Source organism: Choristoneura fumiferana, chromosome 13, assembly GCF_025370935.1.
Source record: "Choristoneura fumiferana chromosome 13, NRCan_CFum_1, whole genome shotgun sequence".
Taxonomy (NCBI): Eukaryota; Metazoa; Arthropoda; class Insecta; order Lepidoptera; family Tortricidae; genus Choristoneura; species Choristoneura fumiferana.
This window is the reverse complement of record NC_133484.1, coordinates 8,839,486-8,852,659: the sequence shown is the minus strand read 5'-3', so window position 1 is coordinate 8,852,659 and position 13,174 is coordinate 8,839,486. Positions and strand designations below refer to the sequence as shown.

The 13,174-nt window shown below is 37.0% G+C and overlaps 1 protein-coding gene across 2 annotated transcripts in view; it reads right to left on the bottom strand.

Moving 5' to 3' along the window:
• Nucleotides 1-33: 33 nt before the first annotated feature.
• The window catches only part of LOC141433998 (RING finger protein 17-like), a 28,394-nt gene continuing 15,253 nt past the window's right edge, over nt 34-13,174 (bottom strand). For both annotated transcript variants that reach the window (XM_074096190.1, XM_074096191.1), the window contains 10 exons: nt 12,640-12,778; nt 12,231-12,383; nt 11,622-11,754; nt 10,460-10,588; nt 9,963-10,059; nt 9,615-9,814; nt 9,257-9,468; nt 8,247-8,991; nt 7,209-7,432; nt 34-2,469 (listed from right to left, as the gene is read on the bottom strand). In XM_074096190.1, coding sequence (XP_073952291.1) covers nt 1,140-2,469; nt 7,209-7,432; nt 8,247-8,991; nt 9,257-9,468; nt 9,615-9,814; nt 9,963-10,059; nt 10,460-10,588; nt 11,622-11,754; nt 12,231-12,383; nt 12,640-12,778 — 3,362 coding nt within the window. In that variant the 3' untranslated portion in view covers nt 34-1,139. The remainder of the gene's footprint in view (nt 2,470-7,208; nt 7,433-8,246; nt 8,992-9,256; nt 9,469-9,614; nt 9,815-9,962; nt 10,060-10,459; nt 10,589-11,621; nt 11,755-12,230; nt 12,384-12,639; nt 12,779-13,174) is intronic.

Sequence of the window (13,174 nt, the reverse complement as noted above, 5' to 3'; positions counted from 1 at the left end):
TAAGAGTAGGGATGAAATAAATAAATGTACAAGTAGGAAAATAATATTTATTTATATTCGAAATCGTCAGTCTATAGTCTTTCTTAGAATTATACTGTACTCTGGTACAGTTAACTTAAACTTTTCAACATTAAAGCCTAATTTGAGTACCAATGGCTGACTAATAAAAAAAGATATAGAGAGAAAAAAATTATAATTGAATATCCATCAAGTTTTGTTTATTGACATGAGGTTGCTTTTTATATCTGTACCAATAAGAAAACAAATATTAGCTCCAAAAAATAGTTGTTACACCATGCATGAGATGTTTGATGAAAGCACAAACAATTCTTGAAGGTGAAAGTCGTACATCATCCTCTGCTTCTGCGAAATCGGAATCTGGCAGTAGTCTGAGGGAGTTCAATAAATTCGGCCCTATAGTATTTTGTAATAAAGTTAAAAGTGGCTCTGAAGCGGTAACGTTTCGTGTGCTCTGCTCTGCCTACCCCATTTGGGAATACAGGCGTGATGTTTGTGTGTGTGTGTGTGTTTGTGTAATAAAGTTGTGGGTGACACTATATACCGAATGTACAATACAGACATGATATTTCGTGTACACGACACGCCCATAGAAACTTGTCAGTGACCACAGTTTGACATCAGTTTGTATGGGCGTGTACACAAAATATCGGGTCGGTATTATCCGTGCCGATAAATAGTGTCACCCAAAGTTGTCACACAAGTAAATTTCAGTGTCGGCAAAAAAATAGAAAGAGACATTAGACATGGTAGAGTAAACTTAATTTTGTGGTTGAATGAAGAAAACAGGAGAAAGTAAACAAAGATTTACCTAATGTAAATATTTCGCGGTATAAGCTAGAAAAAAACCTATACCTATACCAATACCTCAAGTTAAGGTGTAACTGAACCATTTTGAAAACTCGACGCTTTTCTATTGGTTTTCTTAAGCTACGTTGCGTCATGTGAACTAAAAGTTTAGTATTTCACGTGGCAGTAAAAACACTTATTCGCATCTTTAAGGCGATAAATTAACTTATACAGAATATAAAGTAATATGAAACAAAAACATAATCATTATATATTAAATTAATTAGTCTCTTAAGGCGGCTAGCAGCATCACTAACAATAATGCAATCAAATCAAGTAGAGTGATTACATTTGTCATTTAAAAATATCATACTAGCAAACATTTCTTGGTACACTAACGCTTGTTTGTTGTCTCTTAATTCCACGCAGGGCAAAGAGTTTTTATAGTGAATAATTTTCACATGAAACAGGCCTTTATCCAAAAACGTATTAGCGAAGGCGCTCATAATATCATCATGGTGGAAATTCGGATTTACTTTAACATTATGCAACGTAACTGAAAGTGAAGCTGGCGGCAGTTTTACCCAATCTTCATTAATTTCCCTCACATTCTGCAGAGCAATTATACCCATGTTGCCATAGTCTACATAGCGAACTTTTACGAGATTTTTCGATTCGCTGTATTGCAGTATAATCGCTCTATACCATTTATTATCCTCAGAGAACAGCGCAATACACGCTTTATTTTCAAATATTCCAGTTAGCGGTGGCATACTGTCTCCTTCGTTTTGTACAGTTTCATACAGTTTTTCGTAAGTTCTATTTTTTTCGCCAAGATTGACGATTAATTCTAAAGTATTTGTGTTATTAATCACAGTTATGTTGCAGTCAAATTCTGTTTCCTCACGTCTGGGATAAGATAAAAAGTTGGCATTTGTTTCTGTCAGTTTGTACGTTTCGTTACGCGGGTCTGTTAATGTGTGCATTTTAAATGAATCTGGCGATCCTGATACCCCGGAAGAGCCAATTTCTTCTACGATATAATCTGGTTCAGACGCAGTGTTCACTTTGATAGTTCTTTCAGTTTTAACCACTTTACCTTTTATAGGAACAAATTGGCGGACTATAGGTTTGGAGCCGTCAGTGTAAATTGCCATATTAAATTCTACCAAGTGGTCATTGATCCAAAGTTTGTCGTATTTCAGATCTATAGGTACGATACCATCTATCGGCTCCCCGGTAACTTTGACAAAACATTTCTTTTCAACTATGGCTTTGTGTATGTAATCGAGTTCTGGCAGGTCCCATTGGCCGCCAATCGGTCCGATACGACTAAGTAAACATGCATGAGCTTGTATTGGTATTTGATGTAAAGCTATCCCTTTTCTCAAATCGGAAAACGCGCATTCCTCATAATTGCCGTAGTCGACGTATTGGATTGTACATTGTAATTGTTCCTTATCGACTTTTACAACTGTGCCTCTATAAAAGCTGTCGTCTAAATAATAACGAGCAACGCATGGCTCGCCTACTCGCCAATTGTGGGACTGTGCTTTAAGATACTCTTTCTCGGAACCAACTGCAAGAGTATCCTTTATGAACTCCAAAACGTGCTCTTGACTAACGTCGTGTAAATAAATGATGCCATCGTTATCTATGTACCTGAAAACAGAAATAATGGTAGTGTTGTGTGCGATGGCCAAGTAATTTATGTGCATGAAAAATGTTGGCTTCCTTAGGTAAGTACTCTTTATTTGAGAACTATAAAATGTGTTTTTCCACGGTTTTAAAATAAGCAAGTGGGTTGGGCAGATTAAGTATCCTCATTTAAAATACCCATAAAGTTTTAAAATTTCAAAATTAAACATGTTTTTATATCCCCGACGCAAAAAGAGGGATGTTATAAGTTTGACCGCTATGTATGTCTGTGTGTCTGTCTGTGACACCGCAGCTCTTAAACGGGAGGACCGATTTTATTGCGTTTTTTTACTTGAAAGCAGGTTTTCTAGCGGTGGTTCTTAGACATGTTTTACCAAAATCGGTTCACTAATTTAAGGATACTCTATATTTACTATAGAATTAATTGTACGCGGCACGCACTACGCTCGTCAGATATATATCATCCCATATCTTGTCCAACCGATGCTTGAATGAAAATAAATTCATACCAAGTGTGCTCCCAATCTTGCTAAGCATAATGTAACCCCATATTGAAAAGTCTAATGAATTCAAGTCTGGTGAAGATGCAGGCCACTCTTGCCAAGGTGTAAAACCCGCGAATGATGCCAAGCGTAGGCAGGCGCACGTCACTCCTTCAGTGCCATCACACGTCGCCTGCGCGATTCTCGTCCGGACGTAAGTATTTATTAGTTATTTATGTGGCTGGTGCATAATGAGAGGCATTAAAGTACGAGTGTGGTTTTCACAATAAGATCACACGAGTGTTTTAATGCCTAATTATGTACCTATAGCCGCATACATAACTTTTTCTACATGCATATCATAAGTTTTCTATAATATGTTCAGATATGGCCTGTATTTTGACTTTGACTTTGAATAATAATTATTATCTACATGCATGTCATAAGTTTTCTACAATATGTACAGATATGCATTATTAAAAAAAGTATTACCGATACTTTAATGTAAACATTAAGATGCACTGTACTTTAATGTGAACATTAAGATGCACCCGCAGATACCAGGTTTCTTAATAAAGGCCATTTGATAGTCGTTTCTGAACATATAATAGGGAAGTAATGATTTGCATGTAGATAAAATATTTTATCGCACATTGTTCCGGCCTAATTCTTTTAATCAATGTTACTGAATAATTAAAATCAGTGTGAACCCCGCTAATCCCGCTATTGGGTAAGTGTTGAACAGTTCCTATGCTTTCGAAAGTGTAACGGTAGGTAAATGAAAATTTCTGGAATCTTTCACAAGAAATATAGGAAATTTAAATTTAAGCAACGGAAAGTTTAAATTCTCTTACAAAATTGAGAGAAGATTCCGAAATTTACCTATATGAAAAATTCCGCAATTTTGGAAAGTTTCCTTTGGCACATCACTACCTCCGGGTCGCCCTCGGCCGACGCTATGAAGATTCCTTCGCCTCTGAGGCATCAGCAGCAGCAGGGAAGTGGGGGCATGGTGACGGTGACATAGCAAACGACCCCATCATACCGAGCGCTTGCACCAGACCGGCTTAGTTACGAGTACTTACCCTCGCCCTACGACTTACCTACTCGTGTGCTTGCGACGCGGTTGGATCAATAATGTTTTTTTATTTATTTCTAATTAACCTTATTTAATTACTCATCCAAACCGATAACGTAGCCACAATTCAAATATCTTTTCATCGGAAAAAATAATTTCATCGCCCTCATGCCACGCTAGCAAGTCCCTGCATTTTTTCACTCTAGTTTTTTTCTGGGCAATTGTTAATCGGTGAATTTTTGTTTTTTGTAGGCCTTCAATCCAAGATCATGTCAATATACGACTCATTGATCGTCGGAATATTTTCATTTCTAGCGAGTTTACTTGCACATACCACACCACCACCATACCACCCCTTCGTGAAAGTATGTCCCAGCCTACTTTTAAACACAAGTTCCGAGCGTTTCTTCTTGTAACACAACTTGAAAACAGCTGCATATATCACTAGTTGTGATCGGTGTTGTGCTCAAGGATGAATGGGTACTTTTCATCAACTGTAATTTGTTGACTGCTGAGGATTTTGTTTTCTTTTTTTTTTTTTTTGTTCTGGTTTTTTAATTATTTTGTTTTTATAGTGTTTTAGTAAACTTTCGTAATTCTCACTTATAGTTTAAAATATTAGTTTAATTATTTTGTATTAGTTTTTATCTGTATTAGGTATTGTTGTATGTTGTTTCCGTCTTTTGTCCGCCATCCAACCCGCTATAAACAATATTCCAGCATGTGTCAACAGGGGCAGACTGTAAACCAGCGCTGGCAGCTTCCGCGTAAGCGCAGCATTAGCTGAGTTTGCTCCTTTTGCCGCAGGGCAGACTACTAACTTGTATTGGTTATATTGTTGTCTTGCATTGTTTGTACTGTTGGCAATTAAATATTTTCTTTCTTTCTTTCTTTCTTTCTTTCACATTGGGCGGGATTTGGCCTCATACGCTCACGAACGATTTTTATATTTTTTTTAACGCGTACCTACAACTAGATGGTATTCAACCAGGTTTTGGCCTGATTCGTGAACATCCCGTTTCTTTGAATCGCTTGATAGTTCGCGATATAAATCTTACATTGATATCTAAATGTTTTAGCTCCTTTAGGGGCGGTTTCACCATCCATTGATTAGCGATAACCGATCACATTTAATTTTTTGATGTTTGATTTGATGGTGAAACAGCCCCTTAATATATTATAATACTAACTTTTACCCGCGGCTTCGCACGCGTAAACTATTCGGTCTGGTAGTTGCAATTGAAATTTTCGGGATTTTACAAAATTCCCATGGAAATTTCCAAAATTTATATCGTGGTCTTCATTGAGGTTGTGTTGTGAATAACTGTACAAAATTCCCAGTGCCCAAGTGATCCAGTGCTGAAATTTCAAAAAAATTCCCTATCCAAATTCAAATTCAAATAATTTATTCAGTAAATAGGCCGCAATGGGCACTTTTACACATCATTTTTTAAACTACCAGCGCTTTCGGAAAGACCATCATTGCCAAGAAGAATGCGCCTCAAGAAACTTGGCAGAAAGTCATTTTTTAAAAATAAAATAATTACAAATAAAATACTTTAAAACTACAGTGTACAATTAAAGAAAAAATTACAAAATAATAATAATAATACAGAGATGTATGGGGTCCCTTAGTTACAAAACTATCCCGTGGGAATATCGGGATAAAAAGTAGCGTACTTATGTGTTATTCCAGATGTCCGGCTACCTACATACCAAATTTCATGCCTCTAAGCTCAGCGGTTATTATTTCAAGATTTTATCCCTATTCCGTGGGAATATCGGGGTAAAAAATAGCCTTTGTGTTATTCCAGAGGTCCAGCTACCTACATACCAAATTTCATAGCTCTAAGCCCAATGGTTGTTATTTCGAAATTTTATCCCTAGGTATCCTGTGGGAATATCGGGTAAAAAGTCGGTTATGTGTAATTCCAGACGTTCAGCTACCTACATACCAAATTTCATGACTCTAAGCTCAGTGGTTAATATTTCGAGATTTTATCCCTATTCCGTGGGAATATCGGGATAAAAAGTAGCCTATGTGATATTACAGAGCTCCAGGCTACCTATATACTAAATTTATTGGCTCTAAGCCCAGCGGTTGTTATTTCAAGATTTTATCCCTAGGTATCCCGTGGGAATATCGGGTCAAAAAGTCGCCTATGTGTTATTTTAGACGTCCAACTACCTACATACCAAATTTCATGACTCTTAAGCCCAGCGGTTGGTTTTTCGAGATTTTATCCCTATCCCGTGGGAATATCGAGATAAAAAGTAGCCTATGTGTTATTCCAGAGGTCTAGCTACCTACATACTAAATTTCATGGCTCTAAGCCCAGCGGTTGTTATTTCAAGATTTTATCCCTATCCCGTGGGAATATCGGGATAAAAAGTATCCTATGTTTTAATCCAGGTTATAAACTAACTTTTCGCCAAATTTCATCCAAATCCGTCCAGCCGTTTCAGCGTGAAAAAGTAACAAACATACTCACTCACAAACTTTCACATTTATAATATTAGTAGGATAGGATTGCATCAGCGATGTTCGCGCACGCGCGTACGCAGGGGTTCAGCGCGGTGGTGCGGCGCCGCGTCGCCTCGCTCATGGGCAGGGTGCGCAGGAGCACCAACACCATCCTGAGGGTCATTACCGAGAAGCCTGACTGTCCCATCTTGAGGCACTGGGTACGAGCACATGTGCTTGTGCCAGGTATTCCTCAGGGTGGCAGATTTTTAAATTAAAAATTATCATTACTAACGTAGCTTTTAAATGAATAATGTACTAACGTTTATATGGACTCTGTCTGCAATTAACTGATTTTATTTTATTTTTATTTTATTTATTTTAATATCTCGCACGGTCGGAATTTTTGCTTAATGTAAGTTTACGAGCTGGCGTTTCGTGTCAATTATTGAGAACAATATGTAAATAAAAGATACCAAGCGATACCAAGCTGCTATCTAGAAATCATAAAGACGAATAAATACTCAATGAAACAAAAACCTAATAATATAAAAAAACGTAATATTTAAGTAAAATGCCGATACAAAACTAGGACACTTAATCTGCCCAATCCTGTAAGAACTGCGTTGTGAGACTTGCATTTTTTTACTTGTATTGTTTTTGATGGGATTGTGAATTAAATGACCCTAACTGATATTCATGTCATAGTATAACTTACGTTGGCATGCCAGTAAAAGCAGTACATTTCAGTGGTTCAGCTGGCAACCAGTCGGAAATGAACAGTGTGTTCTCGCTATTAATATTGTATCCAGCCAAGGTAGAGCTTGAACTGGATGCTCCTGGTGACACTTGCGTGTCCCGCATTGGCGGCACTTGTAGCCAATCACTGCCGGATGTCAAATTTAGGAACGACATTTCACCTTCGCAACTTTCGTTTCCAGCCTGGAAAAGGAATAGTACATTGTTGTAGAGGCTGGAAAGTAAGCAATAGATGAAAGAGTTAAATTGAAGGCCGACCCGAAGGGGAGGCCTTCGATAATACAAGTTTTGCTTTTCAATCCAAAGCCAAAGAATCCAAAGACTGCGTTGAATAGTATCACCTCTCCCGCCGATTTTAGTTTTTCTTTTGTGACATAATTATTTAATTTTTTTACGAGTCCGTTCTTAGCGACCAGTACCCAACCACATATATTTAAAGATTAAAATGTCATCCTCGTCATGTCCAACCTGCTGCGATGCTGTGGCGTTTTTCATACTTAACAAAACTAAAGCATTTTCTGCATATTATGCGTTTAAGAAAAAAAACACACTTCATAAAAGTCATAAATGAGGCATTCTCATGGGTCAATTTAATTTCACATGCACCAGACGATTACTTTTGATTGATCCGATTGTCATTTCACCACGCCGGGAGAAATATTGTCGTCGTGTTTTGCGAGCCATAAATGAGTCAGCTGTTAAATGTACATATAGGCAGTTTTGGGTACTGGCTGGATTTAGGTTATCTATGGCCACGTTTTCGAGGAGTGTCGTGAAAAAAATATTTCAAGCCCAGCTACTAAATATAGGCTATTAGCTGTTGCCCGCGACTCCAGTTGCGATTAATTCGTTTATCGCGGGCCCGCGGGAACTACACAATTTTCTGGGATAATAACTATCCCAATTTCGCCACGATTTCAATACTTGTGAAAGCGTAACAAACATATTCCATTTTCGCATTATAAATTAAAAAGTGAAATTAATAAAGTTATCACACCAGACAGTTTATATCCGAGACCGCTAAATTCTGTTTAATTATCGCCTTGTTAAGACAACGCCACTCCGATTTATCGGGCTCCAAAGCGCTCCCCTGGTCAGTGTGGTACACCCAAAGTTCAATCGGCATACTCTTGTCTTCGAATGGACCAACTCTTGTTATAAATATCCTTTTGTACGAATCTAATTTTTCTTTCAAAAATTCTATAGTTTGAGATGGCCACTCTTGCCCTTCTGTCGGTTTAACTCCAGCTAAATGACACTTTATAGCAGCGTTGCCGATATCTTCAAAATCCGGGTGTAACTTCTTCAGATTTGAAATTGGTATGGTTTCAGTACAAGCAAAATCAGTATAAAAAACTGTCGCACTATCTTTTTTTAAGTCCAGAATTGTAGCCCGACGCCACGTTACTGACTGAATGCATAGAGCACAACATCTATCATTTATTTTCCAATTGCCACGCCTTGTACTTTTGCGTTTTGAGTAAAATTTTTGGATATCTTCAAATAACATGTTGAATGTTTTCTGCTGAGGGATTACGGTAACGTAAATGAGAGCTGGCGACTCATAGTACAGTATTTTGGCCTCCAGTCTCAGCGAACCGGATTCTTTTTGGACCAGTTTTGGCATCTTAGGCAATTCAGGCGACGTGACTTCGGCTAAGTTCGTACTTGATGAAGGTTCAACTTCTGATATTTTTTCAACAGATTTGTCACTGACGTTCATAAGTCCCGAGTTTTCAAACCTGAAAAAAAAAGTAAAACGATTTATCAAACTACATGAAATAGCCACTTAAGTAATGTAATTAAGTACAGTCGAGTTCATAAACTTGTGAGCAAAAATTTGATCAAAAATATCTGAACACGACTCTATTGTTAACGGCATAGAAGCGTGTTCAGATATTTTTGATCAAATTTTTGCTCACAAGTTTATGAACTCGACTGTACATAGATTATTGAAATATATTATTATAATAGGTTATTTCACAATAAGTAACTTGAAATACATACTCATTGGCTTCATCTACGATATACGCAGCCACTTTCTCATTGATGCATACGTTTCCTTGTTCCGATTTCCAAAACAAAATGGCTCCAACTGTTTTGCGTTCGTGCTTCTTGTCAACTTTAAGTTTTAACAAACGACCTTTGTAACTGTTCAGTTGGTCAGTAGCGTCCTCGCACCATTCTGTTTGTAGACCAGCTAAATAGCATTCAGATGACTGGAACCCAAATGTTTAGATAATTTAATATGATAAGAAAGTGTTTTATCGTAGATATATGGAATCAAAAGTCCCATCGACAAAAAAGAAACATTAAAACTTGGATAATAATTTAAAATAACAATATATTTGGCTCCAAAACTTACCAATCCCCTGATCTCTGTAAATTTCTGCTTGATACGTCTCAAATGATGCCATTCGACTTCTAAACAGCAACCTACGTCTGGCAAAAACACATTGACGACACCTTCGCCTATCGACTTAACAATAGCTCTCGCCCATCCACTGTAGTCTATACCAATCTGTTCTTTTTTCTCTGTGCTCACGTGGACAACACATACCAAGCCTGTGAATAAACATTCAATTTGAATTTCAATTGTTTCACTTCATCCAAAAGACTGATATGAAAAAGCCTGAATAAAGGGAGGAAGGAATGCGTAGATAGGTATATCAGCTCGTTTCTAATATGTACGTATAAGCTAAGTTTTGCTTACCAATTTCAGGCAAATAAACGCTACCGGATGTATCGCTTAGGCTGTATGACTGGTTCAAATTATGAGACAGTTTGTTAAAGTCCTCATCTAAACTTTTCTGAAAATGTTAAGTCGTATAAGTTACATCATTTGTGCGTAAATATACTCGAGCAAACAATAATTTGCCTGCCATGTCTAACATTTAGTTTTTGCATCTACAAGCAGATAATTATACATTCAAAGCAGTTTAATCAGTTGATCTGTTAACGCTGACCTGAATAATAGTAGGTAGTTGCGAATATCACAAAAAAAAGTTCTGTTCAGAAAAAAAAATAGTAAAGAAACGCGATCGATTGTGAGATTTGTGAATAATAAGTGTGTCTTCGTCGTCTATATCATTATTAATCTATGGAACTATTGGTGCAAATGTGTGCAAATTTCTCACGGGATGCACACAAAGGTTAAAATATATAGGTACCAATTTAAGTAGATTTTGCAAAATATACCAAAATTATTACCTCTCTTACAAAAAACCTTTCAGGACTCTCGACATAGGATATATAAACATCAGCGTGAGATTTCCATTTCAAATTAGTATTGCTCAAATAAAGCTTCGGTTTTTCTGTCAACCCTTTGCTTTCTGGATACTGTAAGGAGAAAGTATTATCAGTAAAGGAATCTATTTATCTTATTTTATTTATTTTACACAAGTGCAACTTAATTTTTGCCTCCGTCTCATTAAGCATCTTCTACGTCCGTGCGTGGCGGAAATATAGGATTTGGTCCAAGAGCACCGTTTTTCTTCATTCACACGTGCCTTGCATTATACATTTACAACATGAAAAGATAACAATATATAGTTAATCCTCAGCGTTTTATCAAGTTTGTTCGTTACAGTTATCCTATGAACGTTGTTTGTAGGTGCAATAAAATTACACTAGATACTATCGAACTGAACTAACTACATCATGCATGATTCACCGTGAATGATAAATAATGCCCGTGCCAAGAAGCTGGGCGACATGAGCTAAGGTCGATCGTGTATGTCCAATTTCCATTGCACGTTTAATGGCAGGCCCTATAACTACAGAAGGCAATGTATCCTGAATCATATAAAGTAATCACACAGTCGTCATTTTTCATAACAAAACTAGGACAAACTTAAAATAATTTATCTTCAAAGCATAACTTTAGAAGAAATTTACATAGTAGCCTACATGTTTATAGTATTATGCTCGGGACTCGTCGGTTTATTCGTTTTTCTGAAGATTCAAATATAAAGAAAAAGTAATTTGATTTCCGAACGACGTCAGCAAACTAGTTTAAGTGTGTGTGTGTGTGTGTGTGTGTGTGACTGTGTGTGTGCGTGTGTGTGTACATCGTTTACCTTTACTTGCCCGAATTACCAACGTTTGCCATAAAGTATATAGAACTGTTTTCAGGATTTTTTTAAATTATAATCATATAGAATGCAGTAAGTTAGGTTAGGTTAGTTTAATATCAACTCTGAATCAATTACTATTTCAGAAATAAATAACTTTATGGCAAATGAAAATTCTAGAAAACTATACATTCAGGCATATGAAGTTCGGGCAAACGATAGGGAACCGTAACGTGTGTACATACATGAACCGTAACCCAAATAAAATGTTTTTTTTATTATCCAACTACGTAACTCACCGGTAAATTAGGCTGCAACAACACCGCACGGGAATGGAAGGCGAGCGCATGCGCAATACTAGTGCCGTCGGCCGTTGTGACGTCACACGCGACGTGCGCGCCAATATGGCTGATCTCGATTGTTACTGGTTTACTAGAACAGTGCGATCAGCAATTATTGTTGAGGCAAATTTAGACTTACAGATAGATAACATGCGAGTTACGATACATTGCCGTCGGTGATCGTTCGCTTGTATAGTCAGCATTTTCACGACTGCTTAAGCAGAAGTTACACTAAGTAATTACAATTAAGTTCACTTGCGTACTATTATTAGTTTATTAGTTACTTACTAGCAACTTTGAAAAAGAAAAATAGATTTAAAAAAAGTTTATAATCAAAAACAATTCACACTTTTCAATTCCCTTTCCTCAAAACTACACCCGCGCGGACCTGAGGCGCGTCCCTAGTTACTCTATCCATGAATACAATTTTTTTCCTTTTTAAAAATAAAAGAAAGTTTCCTTTAAGCAAATGAGCTAACTAAAGGATTTAAGTCAGCATCCCTCCAGGGCCCATCGGTTTTTTCCCTGTATACATAATAAAAGTCCTAATAACAATGTATAACTCACTTGTCAATGATTTGCCGTACAAAATCTACGTCACGTTTTGTCCATACACCGTCCTTTGGTTTGCAGTTAGCCAAGCGGCACCTTATAGCTAAGGGAGTTGGGTAGCGTCCTTCGGGAGACCCCACTGCGAATGTCGATGGCGCATCGCGCAAACTAGAAATAAATATCCAGATATCGGTTAACATTCGCAAACTATTAACATTATAAAGTACTCATTTACCTGCGGTTGAAATTTCGAGATTTCGCAAAAATTCCCGTGTATTCCCAAAAATTACACCATAAAACACCCACGCCGAATTTTATATTTCTAACAGCGGTGAGAATTTTGGAATAGAAAGTACCCTACGTGTTATTCCAGATTTGTAGCTTGCCAAGCCGGTATAGGTCAGTATAAATATGATTAACTCACTCTTTTAATTTAACAGGCAGTGTGCAACCAAAGTCAAGGCATGTAACATAATATGTCGGGTCGTTTGCATCACTATCGTCAGCGGTGTAGACTTGGCATCTCATAAATTTGGTGTCACTTCTAACAACGTACATTCCATCTGAAATTTATAATAATATAATAAACGGTTAACTTTGACTTTGCGACCTCATCAAGGGAAGCGTCAATTTTGTTAAGATTGCAAGGTGGTCTAGTTTCAATGTCGCCGAGATCAGATGATCAATTAGAAATTGATACTTTATCGAAATAAGTTATTAACATAATATACTCGTAATTATTTGATTTATTAGCAATACGTTTGTTGAATGAAATTTAAGTTTTTTTTTAAATCTTTTTCGTTCTTATACAAATCTTAAGCCGAGTTTAGACTTGTAAGAAAAATCGTGCAAGTTGCATTACATTGCGAGGTTATGACCAGCGAGTTTGTAGTGGTCAATCGAGCGCCACAATGTAATGCAACTTGCACGATTTTTCTTGCAAGTCTAAACTCGGCTTT